At 32.5% G+C, this 23140-nt stretch overlaps 5 protein-coding genes across 9 annotated transcripts; 2 read left to right on the top strand and 3 right to left on the bottom strand.

The window, feature by feature from the left end:
- Positions 1–475: 475 nt before the first annotated feature.
- Positions 476–3721, top strand: LOC105433946 (uncharacterized). The gene is made up of 5 exons (XM_011649465.3): positions 476–851; positions 1778–2158; positions 2342–2620; positions 2777–3270; positions 3352–3721. Exons 1-5 carry the CDS (start codon positions 672–674, stop codon positions 3500–3502), a joined length of 1485 nt encoding a protein of 494 aa, XP_011647767.2. The 5' UTR covers positions 476–671; the 3' UTR covers positions 3503–3721.
- Positions 3722–4016: 295 nt separating this feature from the next.
- Dna2 (DNA replication helicase/nuclease 2) lies at positions 4017–8710 on the bottom strand. The gene is made up of 2 exons (XM_011649464.3): positions 8243–8710; positions 4017–7904 (listed from the first exon to the last, which is right to left on the bottom strand). Exons 1-2 carry the CDS (start codon positions 8270–8272, stop codon positions 4206–4208), a joined length of 3729 nt encoding a protein of 1242 aa, XP_011647766.2. The 5' UTR covers positions 8273–8710; the 3' UTR covers positions 4017–4205.
- A 1145-nt stretch (positions 8711–9855) lies between these two features.
- On the bottom strand, positions 9856–13873 carry LOC105433948 (leukotriene A-4 hydrolase-like). The gene is made up of 10 exons (XM_089072877.1): positions 13478–13873; positions 12830–12942; positions 12615–12760; positions 12402–12513; positions 12268–12336; positions 11751–12027; positions 11330–11625; positions 10942–11196; positions 10542–10849; positions 9856–10463 (listed from the first exon to the last, which is right to left on the bottom strand). The coding sequence occupies exons 1-10, from the start codon at positions 13518–13520 to the stop codon at positions 10229–10231; spliced, it is 1854 nt and encodes a 617-aa protein (XP_088929003.1). The 5' UTR covers positions 13521–13873; the 3' UTR covers positions 9856–10228.
- An 820-nt stretch (positions 13874–14693) lies between these two features.
- Positions 14694–19799, top strand: eIF3c (eukaryotic translation initiation factor 3 subunit C). 3 transcript variants are annotated; one of them, XM_089073055.1, is made up of 15 exons: positions 14694–14819; positions 15187–15292; positions 15382–15514; positions 15684–15968; positions 16052–16149; positions 16238–16365; positions 16448–16858; positions 16966–17175; positions 17255–17408; positions 17494–17709; positions 17780–18059; positions 18194–18387; positions 18469–18672; positions 18807–18945; positions 19562–19799. In XM_089073055.1, the coding sequence occupies exons 2-15, from the start codon at positions 15200–15202 to the stop codon at positions 19699–19701; spliced, it is 2685 nt and encodes an 894-aa protein (XP_088929181.1). In that variant the 5' UTR covers positions 14694–14819; positions 15187–15199; the 3' UTR covers positions 19702–19799. The 3 variants fall into 3 exon arrangements, with proteins under 3 accessions (XP_088929181.1, XP_088929184.1, XP_088929182.1); XM_089073058.1 differs by having other exon boundaries at positions 14748–14893; XM_089073056.1 differs by lacking the exon at positions 14694–14819 and adding an exon at positions 14964–14983.
- An 82-nt stretch (positions 19800–19881) lies between these two features.
- Positions 19882–23125, bottom strand: Vps33B (vacuolar protein sorting 33B). 3 transcript variants are annotated; one of them, XM_089073067.1, is made up of 7 exons: positions 22979–23124; positions 21891–22117; positions 21583–21806; positions 21004–21510; positions 20703–20933; positions 20300–20625; positions 19882–20221 (listed from the first exon to the last, which is right to left on the bottom strand). In XM_089073067.1, exons 2-7 carry the CDS (start codon positions 22046–22048, stop codon positions 19958–19960), a joined length of 1710 nt encoding a protein of 569 aa, XP_088929193.1. In that variant the 5' UTR covers positions 22049–22117; positions 22979–23124; the 3' UTR covers positions 19882–19957. The 3 variants fall into 3 exon arrangements, with proteins under 3 accessions (XP_088929193.1, XP_011647763.2, XP_011647764.2); XM_011649461.3 differs by having other exon boundaries at positions 19882–20625; positions 22979–23125; XM_011649462.3 differs by lacking the exon at positions 22979–23124 and adding an exon at positions 22801–22940 and having other exon boundaries at positions 19882–20625.
- Between the last annotated feature and the right edge of the window lie 15 nt (positions 23126–23140).

Raw genomic sequence — 23140 nt, 5'->3', positions numbered from 1 at the left:
AAAATCATTTGGATGGGATCGTATCGTATCTCTCTAAATCACTTCGACCGAAAAATATCGTATCTTTTCTATTAACAGAAGTTTTGCCAATTGGATAAAAAAATAATAAGAAAAAATTGTGATTAACTAAAAAAATTTGGTTTACTTGTCCATTTCGGAAACTTTCCATTATAAGGAAAACATAAAGAATTGGAAAAAAAAAATAAAGAAAATATCATTAATCTTCATTGATCGAAATGGATATTAATCGATAATTTAATCATGGATTTATTAAGGTTTAATCAAGACTATTTTCAGACCAATATCTTGTTAGTAACATCTGAAATTTTTTGGGCGTGCTGATTGGCTAATCAGATAGGAGAGATGTCGAGTCTTTCAAAATTTTCTATCCTTCAGCCAATCAAGACGTTTGAAAAAATCGCGTCCAATGCGCAGGAGCCATTAGCCTGGATTTCTCCCGTGGCGAGAAAAGCCTGCCTACAGCAAGAGTGCCTACGTCGACGATATCTCTCGTTCCTGCGACGTCGATGACGAGGACAGCGGGGAAGGAGGACCGTCGGGGTCGTATGCATATGGTGTCGTGCGTGTTTGTTATCGTTGGTGTTATGCGGACGGTGCTGCGGGTGCTGGTCTCGTTGTAGTCTCCCTCCTTCCTCGCGGTACGAAGCAGGATGGGCAACCAGGTTGCACGCGTCGGACATGTGTCGCACAAGAAGGCGGAGTCGGCGACCACTCCGACGGGCACCGGTACGAGCGTCAATGCCGCCGCCGCCACCGCCGTCGTCTCCAAGAGCGAGCCGGACCATCACAACTCTCAAACGCAGTTCTTCCCGATTGAGAGCCTCGCAAAAGTACAATAGTCCCTATCCAATATCCAGCATTCTTGATCTGTAACAGTGGACTTGTACATTAGGAAGATTGTTTAGAAAATACAATACAGAAGGCAGAAACAGATTCTTATCATCTAATTCCTTAGGATAATTTTAATTACATCAATATATTTTTTTCTGAATCTGCGCTATGATTCATAGAAGTTATTTTATACTTCTTCTGCGAGTATTTTAAACATTTGTATTATATTTTCCTGAATATTTTGAGGTATATTTTTTTATCATACATTTCTTTCCTTCTGATCTTCCTTCTGAATTGTAGTTTTGAAATCTGTGACTCTATCAAAAGAATATAAAGAAGCAAATTTTTACAGATGTAATATTAAAGATATATTATTTGTAAGTGAATCATAGGCAAAGAATTATACTGGAAATATGATATAGAATTAAAAAAAGGGGCAACTGCTTTTGAAATTAAAATCTGCATACTTTAAATTTGTTTACAGCTGAATTACTATATATTTATACCTAAAATGAAATAAATATATATTTAAAGAAAAAAAGTTTTAAAGAGAAAAAGAAGGTTATAGAGTACAATCTAGTATAACATATTTGTGAACAAATCTTATATCTTATTATAGGTTAATTGATATATATCTAATTGTATATATGACTAATTGTTATCAAAAGTTAGCTTTACTTGATTTTATTTATATATTGTTTTATATATATATATACACACATACACACACACACACACACAGAGTATATGAACAGTATATGAACAGATCTTTGTGAACTATCTTTATGAACAGATATAAAAAAGTAATTAAGTATTGCTTAGAACATATTTCGATATATTTATTTGATTTTTTTTCACAAGTATAATTTTAAAAGGAATTTATTCACCTAGAATATTTCTAATATAATTTTAATATGTTTTGCAGATATTGTCACAGCTGGCCTATCAAGAAGAACATATTAATGGCATTACTAAGTCTGTATTCGAGAAATACTTATTTCCCACTCATCCTGAATTGAGTGAGAAGCTTTTTACTTATTTACATTACAATGCCCATGCCACAACTGCATACATAACTACAACAGCTTTTAAGCAGCAAGCTGAGAAGTTCCTGTCAGTAATGAACGATCAAGCTATATTGGAGAATTATATAAAAATGTATACTGATATAAAAAATAGCAGCAATGTTACTCCTGAAACACTGCGAGCATTATTGATGAGTTGCTATCAGCTAGCTATGGAAAACAATAGCACCAACTTGTGCCTTCACTCGCATCAGATAATAAACGCAGTTGTTGTTTCATGTGTTAGTTAAATTTATTGACGCAATATAGTATATATTTACAGTGTAGATTAGAATGTAATTATTATATAATAATTATTAACCATTTATATGTAAATTATAGTATTTGACTTGCATTCTGTATAAATAATTTTTATATTGTGCAAATATAATATGCAATTATTACATTTTGAAAATATTTTATAGTTTCACGGCAAAAACAGTTTGTCTACAAGTTACGTAAGCAATTGGATCGGACAACATTGTCCACGTATGGTGCACGGTCTACAACGATATGTAATACATGTATTAACAACTGCTTATCGCAATGGTAAAGTACTTCTATCAAAAGAACAACCGCAACCTCACGTCGAGATACTCACTCCCGTATTGGAAAAGTCGAATCAAGAATTTCCTCAAACAAACTTGTTGCCGATGAGCTATGTTTGGTTGCTGTCGTGTACACTACCGCAGTGTTACCTTCAGGTAAGTTATAAATCACAATACAAATAATTGATAGATTACTATCTTACCCTGCCTGTAAAATATTTTGTGTAAAGAGATTAATTATTGCCGATAAGCTTATATTGTACACATAATTGAATCTACGTATCTATGTGCGTGGTATGTCTGTGTGTCCAGACCAACGATTCACCGAAGGACATAACTCACGCTTTGATAACCAGAAGAACAGGCAGTATTTGTCCAAGGCATTGGACGTTACTGTACAATAGCGGAGAACATGGAGCCGGGGCTAATCGCTTCCTTCACCATGTATTAGGTTACAGAGGTCCCACTTTGCTAATTATAAGAGCAGCTAGTGTAGAGAGAGACGAGGAATGTCCGACGTATTGCGTGTGCTCGGCCGTCGAGTGGCGAGAAAGTCATCTCTATTGGGGCGACGAGGACTCGATGGGCATTCAACTGACTCCATCCTACAAAATCATGGAGAAAGGTCCGAAAATACTATACTTGAATACAAATATCAGAGGCTATCCGCACGGTTTGCGACTCGGTAGCGATCCGCGCTCGCCGCTGATCAGTATCGACGAATCATTTCATTCGGTGACTATTGCCGGCGCGCCTTATCGCATCGCCAATCTGGAAGTGTGGGGTTGCGGCGATACGAAGCTAAGGTAATGTCTTACGAATTGTATATAATGAAATCATTCCTTGACACAATATGGTAACAACTAATATTATTGATATGCTCGCAGGGAAAAACAGTTGGAGATCAAGAAGTGGCAGGTAAAAGAAGCGGAGAAACAAAGAGTCGTCAAATTAAGCGCTAGCGATTGGCTGGATCATCCCGATCGTTACTTATTAGAGCTGGCTGGTAGAGCATCTTACAACGAATCTAACAAATAGAGCCGCGAAAGGATAACACGCGTGCTCAAGTAACTGCTCATATTACTTATCTTGTTTTGTACATATGTATATAGTGTCAAAGATATCACCGAAATTTCTGTACTTATATATTGTGCGTCAAAGAACGTACGCATGAAATGTGATTATGTGATTCACGTGAAATACAGGGGCTTATGCTTAACGTACTTAAGCACAAGTGCCAGTTTGTATTATCATCTATTTATTATTCTTTTTTTCAATATTTCCTCATGCAAATGACATGGTTTTTATTATATTTTATAAATATTGTTTCCGTTTAGCGGCCTGATTTCACGAAAGATTATTTCTTAAGATATTTCTCAATATTTTTTAAAATTTGTGATTGTGATGTTTTAAAAATCTTATCTTTACTTGATTTTAAATCGATAAATTATCTTCGATAAATCGATAAATCTTACTTAAATAATATATTCAATATGTGAAATCATCTTTTAAATGTTTATACAAAGAGAAAGAATATACGTATATATATATATAAAGTTGAAATAAATATATTTTTATATAAAAATTTCATACATTCTGATATCTCGATATATTTATATATATTTGCAAAGTTTTTGTTCATATATTTAATGCGATCATAATACTATTTTACAACTTTTACTGATTTAAACAGAGTTTTAATTTATCATCAGTCTATTTTTATTATTATATCATTATTCGATCAGTCCTTGAACTTTTTATCGTCAATTCTATGAATGAGACTTTTCCAGCTAAAATCTTCCTCGCCATCGCGCAAATTTATCACGTTCTTCTCATCGATGACGTCAAACAGACTTTTAAATGGCGCGTATCTTGTCAACGTGACTTTATCAGCGATTACGATCAGTTTGTGCCTCGCGCGAGTAATGGCTACCGTCAAACGTCGTTGATCGTTCAATATTCCAAATTCCTCCTTTGTTTCGTCCTTGGCACTCTTTGTACACGAGTACAATATAACATCCTTATCACGTCCCTGGTACTGGTCCACGGTATTCACTTCTATTTCCTTGTCTATGATTTTCTTTAAGAAATTTATATGAGCATTATATGGCGCTATAATTCCTATATTTCTAGCACACACGCCTGCCTCGATGAGCACCTGAACGAGACGTGAAGTAATAGCGGCCTCCCAGATATTGGTGCACATTTGATTCATCGCAATATCCTTGTTATCGAAGTCCACATTTAGATTATAAGTGCTACCAGTATTGAGTACTACTACCGAGTCATCTAAGTGCCTGGAGAGCGCGCTTCTTATCCACCTCTCGCAGGACAAGAGAACCTGCTCCATATTCGTGCCAATCAAGACTGCGTTTTCTACTTGTTTATTCCCTAACACCAGTTTGCCGCGATATGTTACATCATTGGCCAGTCTCATGATCCTCCCATTCATTCTGTACTGTTTTGACAGATTGATGGTGTTTTCATCGCTGTCCAGCCTGATAAACAGAGATTCATCCGCGCCGAGTTTCACGGCAGTTTTGTTCTTGATGACGGGTGGCAGTTGATCCGGATCTCCAACAAGGACGAATTTGCGCGCGCTGTACAATGGTCGCAGCACTGTGGGCTGCATAATTTGCGCGCTCTCGTCCACTACGCATACGTCGAAGGTGCGCCTCCTGACAAGCGCGTGATACGCACCATAACAAGTCGCACCTACGATTCGCTTGCTGTTGTAGAGTGCCTCCAGGGCCTCTGGCGAATCGCAACTTGCGATCGCGTATTCCTCACTGTTACACGTCAACAGGGAATGAATCTGTTTCGTCGAACCTAGCCGTAGAAAATCTATATTCCGCTCCAACAACTTTAACAGAACATTGTCCACCGCGCTGTGCGTGTGTGCGGTGATCAACACGCTGGAGCCCAACTCCTGCAGTAACTCTATCAGAGCCACTAGCGTTTGCGTCTTGCCCGTACCTGGCATGCCCTTTATCAGAACATAATCATGAGCGGCCACCGCCTTCAATACAGCTCTCTGCTGATTCTCGTTTAAGTCACTTATGATTCTGGTGCTAGTCGATACAATCGACCGTGGCAATTTGTTCATAAATGTGGCCGGTCTCCTATCGATGACGATGCGCCGAAGATTGACAATCGTTTCGTCGTTATTCAGCAAACCAGCCACGTTCGCATAATTAAAAGTAGATAGACCTGTAGATGGGAATCTATCGATATGAAACGTTGAATGTGCGTACAATCGCGTAATATCTTTGTCCAATAGGACCGCAACAGTGTCATACGAAATGTGCGTTACATGCCCGGTAGCAATGTTAATTCGTGCATCCGTGCTCACAATAATATAATTATCTTCGGCAATCCCGCCGCCGAATGTACCATTCTCAATAGTCTCTCCCTTAATATCGACACGTGCGAACGTATGTTGATATCTATCACCCTGCTCCATCACTTTGCTGATAATCTTCAAGTTGCAGATACACGTCCCTTGCGCCTCCCTTTTCTCAGGACTCATCGTCCATATGCTGATTAAACTGCTATTACTATTCTCATAGCTTTCTTCCAATTGCAATAATGCGATCCATCTCATAACATAATCCAAATGACTAGTCTCAAAATCGTCCCGCAATTGTTTAATCATCGCCGTTAATGGATGCGACGATGATAAATTCGCGTTCGGGTCCTTTGCAAGATATGCACAGCATAGAGTCTGATAAGGACATCTGCCGCACGCGCTGTGATGATTGATCGGCTCGGGCAATTCCATCGCCTTTAAATCCGATTCCGCGTCCGTGCCCTGTGGATTTTCGGATTTTTTAGCAAAATAATGCGCCAAAGTATTCCGTAACAATATCAAGTCTCTCTTCTCATGATGTCCACTTTTGATTTCCTGCATCGAGTTTTCCTTTAGATATAACAGAAGTCCAGTATCAATATCCTGATCCCTAAAACCCATCATCATGAGATAAAGAATAACTTGGCCCTTATGCTCTAATGAATAGGAAGCTCTTCCAGTTTTCACTTCCAGAGGCATGATTTTCCTTCTCGAATTGATATTTACCTCCGCTGTTATATCTATCCTTCCCTTTATACCTAGCTTTGGTATATAAATGCTCTCCTCAATATCCTGTACATTACAAATACTCCCTTGAAAGTTGTCTTTTAGATTGTTTACATGCTGCTGTTTGTTACCCTTAATATAATGCTGAATAAACTCGACGATTCGCGGGGCGTACTCCATCATGCGTTTCCGACAATCTATAAGCGACATTTCTGACGCGTAGAGATAGTCTAATGTGTCCTTTGATTGTAACATATCGTCCAACAGCTTGATCACATCAGACAGGGCGCAGATATTTTCCCGTAATGCCTTTTGCAACCACTGATGAGTCAAAGATCCTATAGTCATCGTGGAATAATCAGCATTCAAACTCGGTAGCGACTCTATCTTTCTGAATTTCTCGCTCAGCACCGCTCGTCTATTACAAAATAAACCACCCATTATCGTTGTGCCTGATATCAGTAAATCAGGTTGCGTAATAAGGAAACCATTATTGTTATCCACAATCCATCGCCGCGAATCCTTCTTTGCCTGTATCGTGACGATATCGTCAATTTTCAATTGCACGTCTTTCCAAAATCCTGAGCATGCCACATTGTCAATGCCTTCAGATTCCACATGCTGCACCTTTAAGACAGTAACTTTCGATTCATGCGTCACATCAACTATCTTACACCTCTGAAAAGTAGTTAAATCAATTTCTGCATGCCACTCCTGATCAAAAAAATCATCAAACGAATCGCCATCTATTATCACTGAAAAATCTTCAAAAGATTCTACTTTCTTCAAATTATGTGATTTAGTCTTGTCATGTTTAGGTGTTTCTATAGCAGATAAAGACTTCAAAGCAAGAGTATTTAAGTCTTGCGTTTCTTTAAGAATATGATTGTCACTATGAGTAAGATTCAAAACATTTGTCTTATGCCCAATATTAGTAGAATTTTGTAGAATGTTTACATTCTGCTCACTTTTTCCCATTAATGTAGCATTTCCCTCATTTTTAACAACTAGAGATGTATTCTTACACATCAGTTTATTCTCCTTAGAATTATTACATGAATCTTCTAAATTATTTGATACAGATAATATCACTGAATCCTCATGTGATTCAATAAGACTTTCTGCATTGTCAGTCCAAGAATCCTTCAATGACTTTTTATCCACATTACATTTCTTCTCGACTCTCATTAAGGTATCTTCCTCAAGTGAGCTATCTCTTTCCTTTCTTTTTTTCCCAATTGATACTTGAGATAAAGAATTTGTATCCGGTACAACTTTATCATTACTTACAACAGCTTTTGGAATTTTTGTAAAGAATGATAATATTTTCTTCTGAGATTTATCGGCATCGTTAGTGGTAAAAATCTACAAACGAGGAAAGTTATGCTCATTAATTATAGAAAAAAATAGCCTAATTCTCATGTGAAAAAATATAAATTACATTCCTATTTTCTATTTAATTATATCAAGCATACTGACTATTACAGAATTCAAAATCAAAGATGACATATCAAAGTATCATTTTATAAGAAAAGATAGAATATAGACGAATTTTTTAATTCATCGATTAATAAATCGTATTATGCGCAAATGCTTTGCTCTATAAAAGTAGCATTATAGTTAAAAAATTCGCCTTATCTAACAATGATGAATCAATAATGATATGCAAACACAAATATGTATATAATACACATTTTCAATACCTTTTTTCGTGATAATTGTCGTTTCTGCATGACTGCGTGTATTCGTAGCGATTTTGCAGATATCTTTTCTGTATCAATCTGCCACCAACTCAGAGCTTTACATTTGCACCAAGCATCGTTGATTTTATATCCTATAAAAGTTTATGAACGCAGAATTATTGTTCCCGCGCAAATAATCCATACGTCATGACAGCGATTTCGTAAACAAAAAGTCTGTTCCATTTGATGTTCGCAAGTTCTTAGAATTGTTTTATCTTCGTTGTTCATCGAATAGTAAACAAGGAACAACGATGCTCGCGAAGGTATAAGCATCAAATGAGGTTTGTTTTCCACATTGGAATTGCATTAAACTTTCTCGCTTTTGTCAAACTTCAATAACAGGTATAAACTTCTTGCAGTTCAGCCGAAAAGAATAGACTTTATATATCTCATTCATTTTAAGTACAAGTGTACACTAGTTCCGTTACCAAAAACAGACCAATAGAATGTATGTACCTACAGACGCATATCTAACAGCATATTGAAATCATGAATGAGAATATTTTTCGCTACTACGGTAGAGTAGGGCCCATTTGATCACGTTGCAATTGACCAGCCAGTCGTAACATTTGAACAGAAGAAAATCTCTAGGCATCGGCCGCTGTGAGTGGCTGTAGTCAATCGCAACGTGGTCAAACGGGACGCTCCCCTACGGGGGTTTACTACAAATGCTTTGAAACGTTTTTAATTGATGCGCTAGTAAAATTCTTTGTTTTGATTGAACAATCAAATGCTTCGAAGCATCTATAGAGTTACATTGACCGTAGCCTAGATGGAACAGACTCGAACTTGACGAGTCACAAAGTCGAATTATAAGTAATTTTTAACTAATATTGATAAGTAGATTAATTAAAAATAATTGGTCAGATAAAAATTTAATTAGAACAATTTTTTTATTGTTACTCTGATGTTTCGTGGATGTACCTTTATTTATGACACGATAATAATCAATTTTTATCTAATAATTATACTTTTTGTTATTATTCAAGCTTAATTATCCAATGATAAAAAAATATATTTTTTAAATAATATGATTATTGCATTGTAAAAAATATGTATTATTTAAAAATATATTTTTATAATAATAAGTCAAAAAATTAATATTGCAAATTAATTGAAATCCTAACTTCATATCCACAGACAAAGCATTAAAATTACCAGATAAAAATTATCAGATGTTAATAAAAATAGATAGAAAAAGAAAAATTTAAACTCTCATAAATAAAAAAAAAAAGAAATATATTCAGCTAGCATAAGAATTAACCTACTCTGAAAATAATATATCATAATAAAATAGTGCACAGTATATATTATACAATATATTTAAAAATATTTTAAAATTTAAAAGAAATAAAAATTTTCAAATTAAAAGAAAAATTTTATTTAATTATAAAAAAAAAAAAATTTTTTAATTTTTACATTTATATTGTTGCAATTTTACTAATATTATTAATAAAACAATTATAAAATGTATATTAACTATATTTTCTTATTTCATGTTATCTTATAACCTAATTATTTTCGATGGCAGTTCTTAGTAATTGGTATCCAACAAATTATCTGCAAAAAATGTATACGGTATAAAAATTGTTTTATTGTTTTATTGTTATTGTTTTGTACGTTATAAAAATTGTTGTATTATTGTTTGGTTAATTGTATAAGTTTTTTTAAAATATTTTTTATAAAGAATATAATTTTAAATAACATTTTAAATAACAGTTTTTCGCCATATTATATATAATAATTTAATTATGTAATATTAAATTATGTAATTAAAAATTGTGTATAATAATAAAATAATTATATTATAACTATATAATATATAATTATATTATAATAGATAACATGAAAATACAGTTAATGTACATTTATAATTATTTTATTAATAATATTAGTAAAATTGCAACAATATAAATATAAAAAATATAAAAAAATTTTTTTTCATAATTATTCATTTGTATGAAGAATTAAATTTAATTTTTCCTTGGTTTCATTAGACAACTTATGGTTATTACATAAATATGACAGTGTTGCTATGTTGCGCATTTCTTTCCATTTATATAAATCTTGATATAAAGCACAAATAAATTTTGGTGTACAGCAGTCAATGGTAAATTCCAAAAGTCTATTAACGTCCAAATTATTCCATCGACTTTTGATGCCCAAAAGTATCCAAACATACCTATAAAATATGACGTTACCTATAAAATATGACTTTACATTACATATTTATAATTCAGCCTAAACGTAGAATATATACCGTATTTTATAACAATGATTGTCGAAGTGATACAGATACGACATGTAAGTTAATTTTTCTGACGACAAAACTGAAGGCGATGCATAAAGTTTAGCCAAAAATATTGTTTTCTGAAGATCATTGAGCTGTGTTATATCCGAGGATAAAGCAAGCCGCAACAAGTTTTCTGACTTTTCATCCCAGTTAATAAATTTGTCTACTAAGTCAAAACATTTTTTTTCAAATTCAATGTTATATGTCTTATTGAGTATATCTTGAAGTATAGATATCTTCGAGAACCACATGTCCCAGTCAATATTATTCAACAGCTAAAAACAATAGGTAGTAGAAAGATAATTATTTGTAATGCTATAAATAATACTGGCGAAATTCTAATTTATTTGTGTAAAATATACATTACCTCGGTTTTATCAGAGAAATATTCATATAGATACTTTTTCCAATCATCAGTCTTTATACTCTTGAACGTAAACTTATCTAAATAAGATTTAAGAAATGGCTCGAATATTTCTGATCCTCCTAATACAGATTGTATATGTTCTAGGAGTGCATATCCTATTTCATAAAACACATATTTAGTTTCATTTTCAGGAAGCATATCTGTCAATGTAGGTACCAGATTCTTTACTCGTTCCATGTTTCTTAACATTGAAATCTATAACAGTAATAAAATTTCTAAAAATAATCCAGAGAACATGCAAAAGTGTTATATATATGATATATAAATTAATATTTAGTAGTATGCTATATTTATTTTAGCATTTTTCTAATTAAAAATAACAGTTTACTTTTCTTTTTATCTTATGCCGACTTTTCATCTCTAGAAACAGCTTCATTTCTTCGCCAAGGAGAATGCATACAATTTTTCTATAAATAAATATAGCGAAACTTTCATTCAACCACATATGTTCATAATTTGCACACGTAACTAAAAGTCCCGCCCAACTCTGAGAAATGTTCCGAGCGATTGGACTAATTATAGAAAGATCCCCACTAAGTAAAAATGGAGATACAAATGCCACACAAGGACATTCTATTTGGAATTCCCCGATGCATGGTGGTAGCACGCATATATCAAATCTACCTGCAAATATTATTTTAATTATATAATATTTAATATATAATTACATAATATCAATATATAACAATGAAAGAAAAATGAAAATTATAATATATAATCCTTTAAGCAAATCTTTTTTTATATCTTACCCCAGCGATAAGGACCACACAATTGTTTGGCAACCTGTATCATGCGTTCGACTTTGCAAAACGATTTTCCAATTTCTTGTATATACTTAGGTTCGGTAAAAACAGCAATATCTTCGCTAATATGTATTATTTTTAATGAACCTACCGCAATAGCTACCGCGTAAGAGGGTACTTGTATTGTTTGAAAATATTCGAATAGATTTTCTCTGGTTGAATAAGACAATATATTTTCTAAAAGCGCAGACATTAAAACCACGAAACCCGATGGTACAAAAATCTAATGAATACAAATTCACATCAATAATTAAATAATTTCTGTTTTACAGTAATATATAAAAAAATATAAACATATATTTTCTCATAAGTAATGCTTATGAGAATGCTTTTACTTTTTACTTATGTTGTATAATTATTGTTAAAAATATCATCGATCGGATACCCTTTTATTTAAATAAAATATATATAAATATATATATATATATATATATATATAAATACTGCAAACTTAAATTTTTACCTTGGCAGAATACGTGAATTTATTAGATGGTGTATCTTGACAGGGGAACATAGCTCTAGCGCGTGCAAACTAAAATTATAAACATTTTTATACAATTTTGCAATACATTTTTAATATACCAAAATTATATTTACCTTGCAGTTAGATATTAAAAAAGGATGCGTACGATTGGCAGTTTGGTAAGATGTCAACCAATGCAAGGCAGGAGAATTTTTACTTGTCTGATATTCAATCTCAATTTTATATCTAAAAATCATCATAAAATGTCAATACTATTATAAATACTATCATATCGATAAATATTGATTCTTAATATTTGTAATTTTTATTAAATGTTTTATATTTACCGTGTATCAGTTTCATGAATCGGTTCTGGTAAGTTAATGGTAAATTTACTTCCAAAACGGCTCTCATGTCCAATTTCATATGTTAAATTAGTGGCAGGATGTAAAGACTTAACACTCCATATAAAAAGTTTATGACTATCTAAAATCTAATTGCTCTGTATTGAATACTGACAATAAACAAAATGTTTTTGATAAAAAAAAAATCGTTCACTTACTATTTCGGAAATTGAAGGTTTCCTTTCTACAGTTAATACAGCTTTGCCCTTAAGAATTTGTTCTTGAAAATTCACTTTCAATTCTAAGTGAATGTCAGTTACAAATGCAAGATCTAGTAATTAAAATAATATAAGAAATTATGAGAACCTTATAGAAAAAAATAGGAAAAATATACTAATATAAATATACTAATATAAGTACATATAAAAAAATAATTTAATTATATCTACAATCATTATAGAAACAGAAAGAATAATTACGTGTGATATAATTTTTAAAATAAATTTAACGATATGTTCCGTAAGGTCGTTACTAAGTTACAGCATCGAAAGGCTAAGTTCCGATTGTCACGAATTTTAGATTTTTATTTTAAATTTAACATAATGCATTTAAGAAAATACGCAAACTATTATAAATTAATTAAATTTATAAAAATTTAATTTAAAAAATTACATATTTATTAAAAATTTGAAAATATTTGTGATAATTTCATCTTTCAACACACATGCTAATGAGCTAAGTTTTTCTTATTTAAATTTTTTCAAAAAGAAATACTAATTTCTAATGTCTTGTAATAATTTTTATATAGCTAATTATAAATAAATTTCTAATGTATTGTAATATTTTATATAGCTATTATAAAATACCTGGTCTTGCGTAAGAATGCGGATCTTCAGGAGACAGAGCCATTGAAAAAGTATATATGTTTTAAAATATTTTATAAGTCTTTTGTAAAAATTGTCAAATTAAAATTGACGTTGTATATTTAAAATGGCTATATTATATCTTTTATAATGTAAAATCTTTTCTACAATGTAATATTTAAGTTCAAAAATATAGAGTCTTTTTTCGTCTCTTATCTTGCTTGTCTTCGTTTGTCAATTTATTATTGTTTTTAACATACTGATATTTCTAATATATACTGCCTAGCCAAAGTGACTAAAACTTTCGAATTTATCAATAAACATTTGATAAATATATTTAATAAATCAAAGTCACATTGTTTAGAAATCGTTTAATTCTATTATGAGAAATTTATATATGAGAAGTTACTGTCAAAATTTTTTAAATAAAAAATTATTTAAGACTAATATTTAATCTAAAATTATTAAGAAAGTTTTTATATACATATATGTAAATATCTAAAATTTATATATAAAACTTTATTTTTATTCTAATTTTGCTTTATATATATTAATCTTATAATCAATTAAACATCATAACTACGTGTTAAAACTTCTAACAGTCACTATTTAATTTCGTTTCTGAGGTCTATCATTGCTATAAAAAAATAATTATAAAATAAGAATTCTATTCTATTTCTTTACAAATGCGTTCATTTCAGTAATTTTCTCTATTTTAGAGATTTCTTTAGAAACACGCGCTAAAATATCATAGATATTGCACATAATTTCATTCAGCTAAGTTTATAATTTTATTCAGCAAAGTTTATTAAAAAGTTATATGTTTATAAATATAAACAAATATTTATTTTAATATTGAAGTTAGCACAATTTTTTATATCATTACTTTTCTATAGAAAATTTAAACATTTACATTATACAAACTTTTTTAACTTATGCTTATTTAAACAATATGTTAGTTTTATTTTTTAGTATTTCTTTAAGACATATTTGATATCATTTTTTTCCCTTTTTACAAAATAATAATTTTGTATTGCTATTAAGCGTAAATTAATTGTTTCTATCGTTACTAATATCATTATCTTTTATTGAGTTTACTTATCTACCGACTCATTTGATAGTCACAAAGGCTGCGTTCCGATATTCACTGCCAGTACTGAAAATATATAGTTCAGGTCACGTATATTATAGATTTTCAGTACTGGCAGTGAATATTGAAACGTAGGCAAAATATAGCCAAGGAACTGTGTCACGTGACCCTCCTTTCGGTGTCGCCGTATTCTCTGAAGTGGGTGGTCTGGTGTTTAACCTCGCGACGTGCCCAAACTCACGAGGAAAAATATTGGTAATTTTGTATTTTTTTCACGGACTGCACCTTTTATCGTCCGAATTTACGTCGCGCGTGTCTCTTGATGTAAGGTGATTATTTTTAACAAAGTAAGAATATATCGCGACATATGCGGAATCAGACTGACACATCAGACATGCGGTCCTTGCGGTTTCGAAATTGTTAGTTTTTGTCATGTTGTACTCGATATTTATTAGAAGTGTGACATTTTTATTTTCGTTTCTTGCACGTTATACGCTTGAATTATTTTTATGATTCGTATATTCATTGATCCATTATAGTTACAGACTAGAGGTTAAGTATTTTTAAGTCTAATTTAGAAGTGTAAATGCATTATTTATTACATTTTGCTTGATTATTGCAGAATATTTGTCATCATGAGTCGTTTCTTCGCAACTGGCTCGGATTCTGAATCCGATAGTGCATCTGAGGAAGAGCAGGTGCAAAGGGCGCCAGCGACAGCTTTCACTGTATGTATCGGATTGGAATAAACATTCTTTTAACAATATCCCCTGCTATATGATATTCTTGTGAAATAATATAAAATATGCTTTTATAGTTTAGCGATGATGAAGAAGAAACGAAGCGTGTTGTACGCTCCACAAAGGAAAAGAGATATGAGGAGATTGCAAATCTTATAAAACTCATCAGGAATTATAAGAAGATTAAGGATATGAGCAGCATGTTAACTAGTATGTAATTTTAACTTGTAGATCTTTTATGATGATTTAATTGAAAATTAACATAGATTAACATAGATTGAATATATATTATAAATATATATAATTAATATACATTCCTTTATAAATCTCTTGATTATGATTGAAAATTTTAGTTTAATAAACATCTTTATTATTCTAGGTTTCGAAGATTTGATGCGAGCTTATCAGAAAGCTTTACCTGTAATTACAAAAGAGGAACTTGGACAAACGCCACGATTTTATGTTAGATGTCTGGTAGAAATGGAAGACTTTATTAACGAAGTATGGGAAGATCGTGATGGACGCAAAAATATGTCTAAGAATAATTCCAAATCGCTTTCGACATTGCGGCAAAAACTACGGAAGTATAACAAGGACTTTGAAGAGGACATTGGCAAATTCAGGGAGAATCCCGATCAAGATGATGATGAAGAGGAAGAGAAAGGTGATTACTACAGGAAATATTACAAATGCTTCAACTTTAAATCTTTCCAAAATAAAAAAAAGAATGGATTGTTTCCATTTCAGCTGAAGAAGTTTTAGAATCCGAAGAGGAAGAAGATAGTGCTGTAGCTTTCAAGAAGGCTGGATCTGAAGCAAGTGAACCCGATGTGTCCAAGTTCAAGGTTTTTTTTTTATAAAATCAAAACCAACATTAGAGATTGATTAAAATGATTTGATATAAATTTATTTTCTTGCAATGTTGCCTTGCAGAAAGCCACAACTGATGGTGAAGAGGGTAGTGAGAGCGAATCTGACTGGGGTAGTGATTCAGACAGTGAGAGCACAAGTAGTGATGATGAAGGGCAATATCAAAACATTCGTGAACGTTTTATTAAAAAGTACAATCTCTTTCTCTTTTAGTCTTTCATTTTTATTTAATGACAGAATAAATTTATATTGTGTAACTTTTTTTTTAATTAGAGCTACAGCTCAAGAAGAAGATGAGGATAAAGCAAAGAGGAAAGAACAACGCAAAGAACGCAAAGAAAAGGAGCGAAAGAAGAAACGTGACGAAGACGATGGCGAAGGAGAATGGGAAACCGTCAAAGGCGGCGTGGCTATTCCCTCCGAGAAGCCGAAGATGTTCGCCAAAGACGCAGAAATCAATATCAGTGCTGTGCTAAAGAAGCTCTCTGAGATAATTGCAGCTCGTGGTAAAAAGCGCACGGACAGACGTGAGCAAATAGAACTTTTACACGAGTTGCAACTAATAGCCGACGCGCATAATTTAGGCCCAGCTGTGGCCGTTAAGATTAAATTTTCCATTGTATCTTCCATATTTGATTACAATCCGAAGGTTTCTGATGCTATGAAACCGGAGTATTGGTCTAAGTACGTATTTTTGAAAACAATACATGTGTCTATATAAATTCATAAACTTTAAAATATAGAATTTTAAAATAACTAGATAAATAGATAAACACACATTTTTATTACAGAATACTGGAGCGTATTACTGAAATGCTGGACATGCTGTTAAGCAACTTAGATATGGTAATAGCGGAAACAATAGCAGAAGAAATGGAGGAGTTCGAAACAACACCATACAAAATACACGGTTGTGTATTGACATTGGTAGAACGTCTCGATGAGGAATTCACAAAGTTGCTGAAGGAATGCGATCCACACAGTAACGAATACGTAGAAAGGTAATATTTACGCGAGAAATTACGCGGTACATTTCTATAATTATTATTTTTCGCACAATAAAATATCTACCTATCATAGATTGAAAGATGAGAAGCAAGTTGCTGCCATAATTGATAAAGTGCAAGAATACTTGGAGAGACAAGGAACCGTATCTGAACTTTGTCGCGTGTATTTGCGTAAAATTGAGCACTTGTATTATAAATTCGACTCAAATGTTCTCAAGCAAAAGGAGGTAAATCTCGCAAAGTAATTATACGTGCACAAAATTCTTTTGTTTTATTAATTTGTCAAAAATATCAAATACCAATATCAATTAGGGTGAATTGGGATCAGATGCAATCACATCCGTGCAAGTTATGGAGAAATTATGCAAATACGTGTATGCCCACGATAACACCGATCGATTAAGAACTCGCGCGATTCTTTCGCACATTTATCACCATGCTCTTCACGATAACTGGTTCCAAGCTCGCGATTTAATCTTGATGTCGCATCTCCAGGAAACTATTCAACATTCTGATCCAGCAACACAGGTTTTACAAATGCGTACATATGTTTATTTTTATCTTATCAAAATATATAATAATTATTATGTTTTTGTAGATTTTATATAATCGTACGATAGCCCATTTAGGATTATGTGCATTCCGTCATGCAAATATTAAAGATGCGCACAACTGCTTGGTAGATTTAATGGTAACAGGCAAAGTGAAGGAACTTTTGGCACAAGGTTTGCTTCCGCAACGGCAACATGAGCGTAGCAAGGAGCAGGAAAAGATTGAAAAACAAAGACAAATGCCTTTCCACATGCATATTAATTTGGAACTTTTGGAATGTGTGTATCTTGTTTCAGCAATGCTTATCGAAATTCCGTATATGGCTGGTATGTCTTTTACGCTGAATGTCATTTTTCAGATTGATGTGATTAAATATATATATATTTTATAAATAATTTTTTCGAAGTTTAATACATATGACAAATTAATATAAATTTATATAAATTAATATAAATTTTAGCACACGAATTTGACGCGAGACGAAGAATGATCTCAAAGACATTCTATCAACAATTAAGGTCTAGCGAACGTCAGTCATTAGTTGGACCTCCAGAATCTATGAGAGAACATGTTGTTGCTGCCGCGAAAGCAATGCGTAATGGGAATTGGTCCGCTTGTAACAATTATATTATAAACGAAAAGATGAATGCAAAGGTACAAGTAATATATATTAATAATTTCTTGTTTTTTTCTTTTATATAAAAGTACAAGTAATAATTATTTTTATCAAAATAGGTTTGGGATCTTTTCCATCAAGCGGATAAAGTACGAGCTATGTTAACGCGATTAATCAAGGAAGAGGCATTAAGGACTTATCTATTTACATACTCGCATGTATATGATTCAATCTCAATGCCTAAACTTGCTGACATGTTCCAACTAAAGCGACCAATAGTTCATTCGATTATTAGTAAAATGATCATTAACGAAGAACTTATGGTATTATGCAGATATATATATATATGCAGATATATATATATATATATATGCATATATATATATATATATATTTTATAATGATTTACGTAATGTTCTGTTTAATTCATATATATTTCCTCTTTTCATAAATTTAGGCATCTTTGGACGATCCAACTGGAACTGTAGTTATGCATCGCAGCGAACCGAGCCGTCTTCAATCGCTGGCTCTGCAATTGACGGATAAAGTAAACAATTTTGTAGATTCGAACGAGCGCATCTTTGAAATGAAGCAAGGTAGACGAATCAAATTTTTTTAATAATAGAGATCATTAGTTTGAATGCTATTATCAAAATTGCTTAACAAATAGATAAATTTGTTTACGATAACACATTCATATATTATACCTATTATATAACAATATTTTATTCAAATAAATTGTTTTTATTTCTTTTATTTATATATATAAAATCTCTATTTCTTTTTTCTATCTCTATTTCTTATATATATTACTTCGTATCTTTTTAACAAGTCTGACCTGACCTGTTCCGACCTGACTCGACCTGGACTCTGACTTTGACTTTATAAATAAATTTGTACACATTAAAAAAAGAGAGAGCTAATAAAAAGATATTCAGATCAGATGTATAATTATATAAATATCTTTTAATTCTTTTGTCATTCAAGACACTCATATTTATTTACTTTTTCAAGTATTTAAAATACTTTGCTGTAAAAACATGTTAACAAAGAAATTAATATCTGGAAGTTCATTCAAACAAACGTAAGTTTTTTACAAAAATCAAGTGTTCTTCATTTACGCTCACTATATTTGTATATGTTATTTGTCATGTAATGAATCCATAAAAATTATGCGTTTTCTATTTTATAATAACAAAATAATTTTTATAGGTAACTTCTTTTCAAGAGGAAACCAAGGCAATTTCCGTGATCGTCAGAATTATAATCGACAAGGACAAGATTGGGGCCGGCAGAGGCGCGATCGCGATCGCGATCGTGATCGTAATCGAGAGGAGAATCGCAATTATTAATCGCATAATAATACAAAGCAAAATAAGATTTGGATGTCAAATCATTGTAACATTTAAATCTCCATGCATAAATAATACTGATGACATAAAGACAGCAATCGTATTGTATTAATACATTGCAGAATTACTCGCGTTTTCTCCCGCAATCGCCATATGTGCAAAGAGGTATTGTAAAACAAATATGTACAATCTTTTGTCTATTATACAAAAAGATTACAATATTTTTACATTCCTGATGGATGTCAGATGTGAATCTTCATATTTTTTGTATCCTCTGGATCAACTTGTTACCCGTTAAAATAGTGTCGGACGCAAGAACGAGACGTATTCCCATAGATTTCTCTACGAGTCGGCAAGCCGCTATTTCCGCGCAGGTAATACCTCCTATCACGCAAATGACAACCATCTTTGGCGATAATGCACCCTTTTGACCACTTACGACACAGTTTGATAAGTTCGTCAAATCCTCAAAGCTGCGAGGATCTTTCTCTTGATTCGACACGATATTTAGTATTTGTGCCTGTAAGATGTTAAGTGATATTAATTTCACACGATTATATATTGAATGATTTATAATACGGAAGAACAGAATACTTACTATCGCCGGTATATAAGCATTGTTGAACACATAACTAGGACAAGTACGACTGTTCTGATCGGATCGTTTGAGATAACTAGGCAATATCTTCAATTTTTGCGCGTTGCTGCTCCACTCGCTGTTCCAGTTGGGCAACTTATGTAAAGTGTATTCGTTTCTATGCTTTAGTAAGCCAACTGTTTGTAGTTTGTAAAACAGCGGAATATGCTGATAACCATGGGTATGAAGATGAAGTCTCTGGATATTTTCAAGCTCGCTCGGTGTAATGCCATCCGTAGTAATAGACAACAAGCACAAAAGACGTAAACATCGTAGCTCTTGCTCGTCTGCACAAAGAAGTATTTTATGTTTTAATTTTAATTAATTTCTGATATAATTGTTAATGTTATTAATTTTGACGTACCCATATATCTCTCAATATAGTTCAGACATTCTTTTCGATCTTTGCAATCGAGCATGAGTTTCTCAATCGTTCGCAAGGCTTGAAATTCGGAGCCTAGTTTATCCGCGATAGCCTGGCATGCGGATATATGAAATGCCAATTGCCGAGTCATATCTCTGGTCTTTTGCAATCTCGTCGACACATATCTTTCCATCTCTGACAATTTCATTGTCTGTATTGCCTCCTGTTCGGCTGATATATTAGCCAGTATTAAAACATCAATCGAATGAGAAATAGAATAATTAGCGATAAAAATAAATACATTTAAGTGATTTAGCCTTCTCGTGTAGAATTGGGAAAACGTCGCTGCAAGGTGTGTCTCTTACTTCCCCATAGATTTGATCCTTATTCGGATCCAATTTGGTTTGAGATTTTTCTAACGTCGCCGTGCTGACGTTCACTTCAATGACTTCGTTTAACAAGCCTGCATATGTTACGGGCATCAAAAGTGTCGTAACCAGATCGAAACTCCTGTCCACCACGATCAGAGCGCCGACCTCGTTTTCCAGACTAGACGAGCCCAAACTCTGTTCCATAGTTTCCATCAATTTGTTTAGTTGCTGGCTGTGCTTGCCAAGAAAAAGCGAGAGTCTCGGCGAGCCGAGTATTAGCTGCAATGACCACAGGTTGCGAGCTAATGCTCGCAGAAGACTGATGTCTTTGTGATAGTAAAGATCGACGAACATCGGATTTTCCAAGGATAAAACGTTTCCATCCAGTCTTATAAATTCTATAGATAACGTTCGCAACGTAATCAGCTCAGCCAAACCTGAAACGATTTAACGTTTAGATTATAAAGATAAAGAGAACAGTAATGATAATGTTGGCGTAATTTCCTGACCTTCCTCTTCGACTAGATTGTATAACACAGGAGGAACGAACGGCACGACCAGCAAATGGTGACATGATTCGACGTGTGGTTTGCTAATAGGAGATATTTCGGAATGTATTTGATCTAGAACTCTCTTGCACGCGATCAAACTATTAGATACTAAGAATACACGTTGACTATTTGATGGCTTCAGCCCTTCCTCCATTTTATAAATCTTGTCTACTCCATATCGTCTACAAATAAAATGATGCAGTTATTGAAATTGCAATAATGGGATTAGTACATAGATATGTATGTTAAAATGGAAGAGTGTTTACTTTAACACAGTCACTCCTACAAAACTATCCAGTATTTTCATTAATTTTTGTTCTATTATCAGATCTTTTGTGCCTGGAATATTATCCAGTATTCTCACAAGTTTATGCTGGTTTATTTGCTGCAATGCAGACAGTTTATCATCCAATCTGACGTCCATTTTATTTTAATCACAATAAATCATAATAAAAGAATCCTTAAACGATTATCCTAGATCTTCTTTTCGTATCTGAAAAGAAAACATTTAAAATTATCTTGTGTCATCATTCTGCTAAATATATTATTAATATAGGATAAATTAGGTAATAAGAGAAAATTATTTTCATTCTGTTCTCTGCAAAAAATTGAGATGTAAATGTAATTTAATATTATTCTTAAATTACATCATCTTTGCAAAGATTTTTCTTGTATTAAAAAGTAGAATATTTAACGATTTCAAGAATGTTCTCATTTAATCTGCTGAATCTGCAGAATAAAATATATGTATGAGAAAGCTTTCTTTCTTTTTCTCCATAAGAAACTAACAAATTTATATAAACGTAATTTAATTATTTTTAAATTCGATTATTTTTCAGATATTTTTCGTATCAAAAAATAAAATATTCGAAATGACTTTAAGTATGTGTGTATTATTCCATTAAATTATAAGCAAGTTATTTTTTTCTTTTGCAAGAAATAAACAGATTTACATAAACGTAATTTAATTAATTCTATATTTAGTTCTTTTTACGTTAGTTCTTTTTACAAAAAAAATATCAGAATAGTAAGTTTGTAAGTATGTATTGCATGCATATATGTGTGTGTATTCTGTTAAATATTAATAACATATGAGCAGATGTTTTCATTTTCCTCCTCCGCAAGAGAGGATAATTTATTTTCACATGTAGATACGAATGTAAAATGTAAATATACTCGTTATCAATACTCGCTCAGGCATTTGTTTAGAAGCCATATATTGACAAAAGAATAACAGGACTAAAAAAAAATTAACACTGTAAATAACACTGTAAAATCTCATATACGGCGAGAACAAAATCCCGCAGCAAGAGAATCAGGAGAAAAATTTACGGAAACGTGATTAAAAAGTTACCACATTCGCGTTCGCGACTATCAAGGAAGCAAATTGCGGGAACAACGTGTTTCCTGACGTGATAAGGAGCTGTCAGATCGCGCGTCAAGTAATAATACGTGGACGCTTGTAGAGCGACGCGACATGACGCGCACGCGTTGCGTCCTGCGCATGTGTTCGTGA

Source organism: Pogonomyrmex barbatus, unplaced genomic scaffold (genome assembly GCF_055798465.1).
Source record: "Pogonomyrmex barbatus isolate J1 unplaced genomic scaffold, ASM5579846v1 scaffold14, whole genome shotgun sequence".
Lineage (NCBI taxonomy): Eukaryota > Metazoa > Arthropoda > Insecta > Hymenoptera > Formicidae > Pogonomyrmex > Pogonomyrmex barbatus.
The sequence above is the reverse complement of the archived record's forward strand: the minus strand, read 5'-3'. Positions and strand labels throughout refer to the sequence as shown.

What these genes read in the sequence shown, in the direction of transcription:
- LOC105433948 (XM_089072877.1), bottom strand. Translation starts at nt 13,520, where the DNA reads ATGGCTCTGTCTCCTGAAGATCCGCATTCTTACGCAAGACCAG. An exon ending in ATTCATGAAACTGATACACG is followed by an intron (nt 12,514 to 12,614) that starts GTAAATATAAAA and finishes GATGATTTTTAG; the next exon opens with ATATAAAATTGAGATTGAAT. An exon ending in ATTTCTCTGATAAAACCGAG is followed by an intron (nt 10,850 to 10,941) that starts GTAATGTATATT and finishes TATTGTTTTTAG; the next exon opens with CTGTTGAATAATATTGACTG.
- Vps33B (XM_011649461.3), bottom strand. Translation starts at nt 22,048, where the DNA reads ATGGACGTCAGATTGGATGATAAACTGTCTGCATTGCAGCAAATAAAC. An exon ending in GTAGGAGTGACTGTGTTAAA is followed by an intron (nt 21,807 to 21,890) that starts GTAAACACTCTT and finishes TTTTATTTGTAG; the next exon opens with ACGATATGGAGTAGACAAGA. An exon ending in GAAGGCTAAATCACTTAAAT is followed by an intron (nt 20,934 to 21,003) that starts GTATTTATTTTT and finishes CTAATATATCAG; the next exon opens with CCGAACAGGAGGCAATACAG.
- Dna2 (XM_011649464.3), bottom strand. Translation starts at nt 8,272, where the DNA reads ATGCAGAAACGACAATTATCACGAAAAAAG. An exon ending in GACAATTATCACGAAAAAAG is followed by an intron (nt 7,905 to 8,242) that starts GTATTGAAAATG and finishes CCTCGTTTGTAG; the next exon opens with ATTTTTACCACTAACGATGC.
- LOC105433946 (XM_011649465.3), top strand. Translation starts at nt 672, where the DNA reads ATGGGCAACCAGGTTGCACGCGTCGGACATGTGTCGCACAAGAAGGCG. An exon ending in ACGCAGTTGTTGTTTCATGT is followed by an intron (nt 2,159 to 2,341) that starts GTTAGTTAAATT and finishes AATATTTTATAG; the next exon opens with TTTCACGGCAAAAACAGTTT. An exon ending in TGCGGCGATACGAAGCTAAG is followed by an intron (nt 3,271 to 3,351) that starts GTAATGTCTTAC and finishes ATATGCTCGCAG; the next exon opens with GGAAAAACAGTTGGAGATCA.
- eIF3c (XM_089073055.1), top strand. Translation starts at nt 15,200, where the DNA reads ATGAGTCGTTTCTTCGCAACTGGCTCGGATTCTGAATCCGATAGTGCA. An exon ending in CGCCAGCGACAGCTTTCACT is followed by an intron (nt 15,293 to 15,381) that starts GTATGTATCGGA and finishes ATGCTTTTATAG; the next exon opens with TTTAGCGATGATGAAGAAGA. An exon ending in TATGAGCAGCATGTTAACTA is followed by an intron (nt 15,515 to 15,683) that starts GTATGTAATTTT and finishes TTATTATTCTAG; the next exon opens with GTTTCGAAGATTTGATGCGA.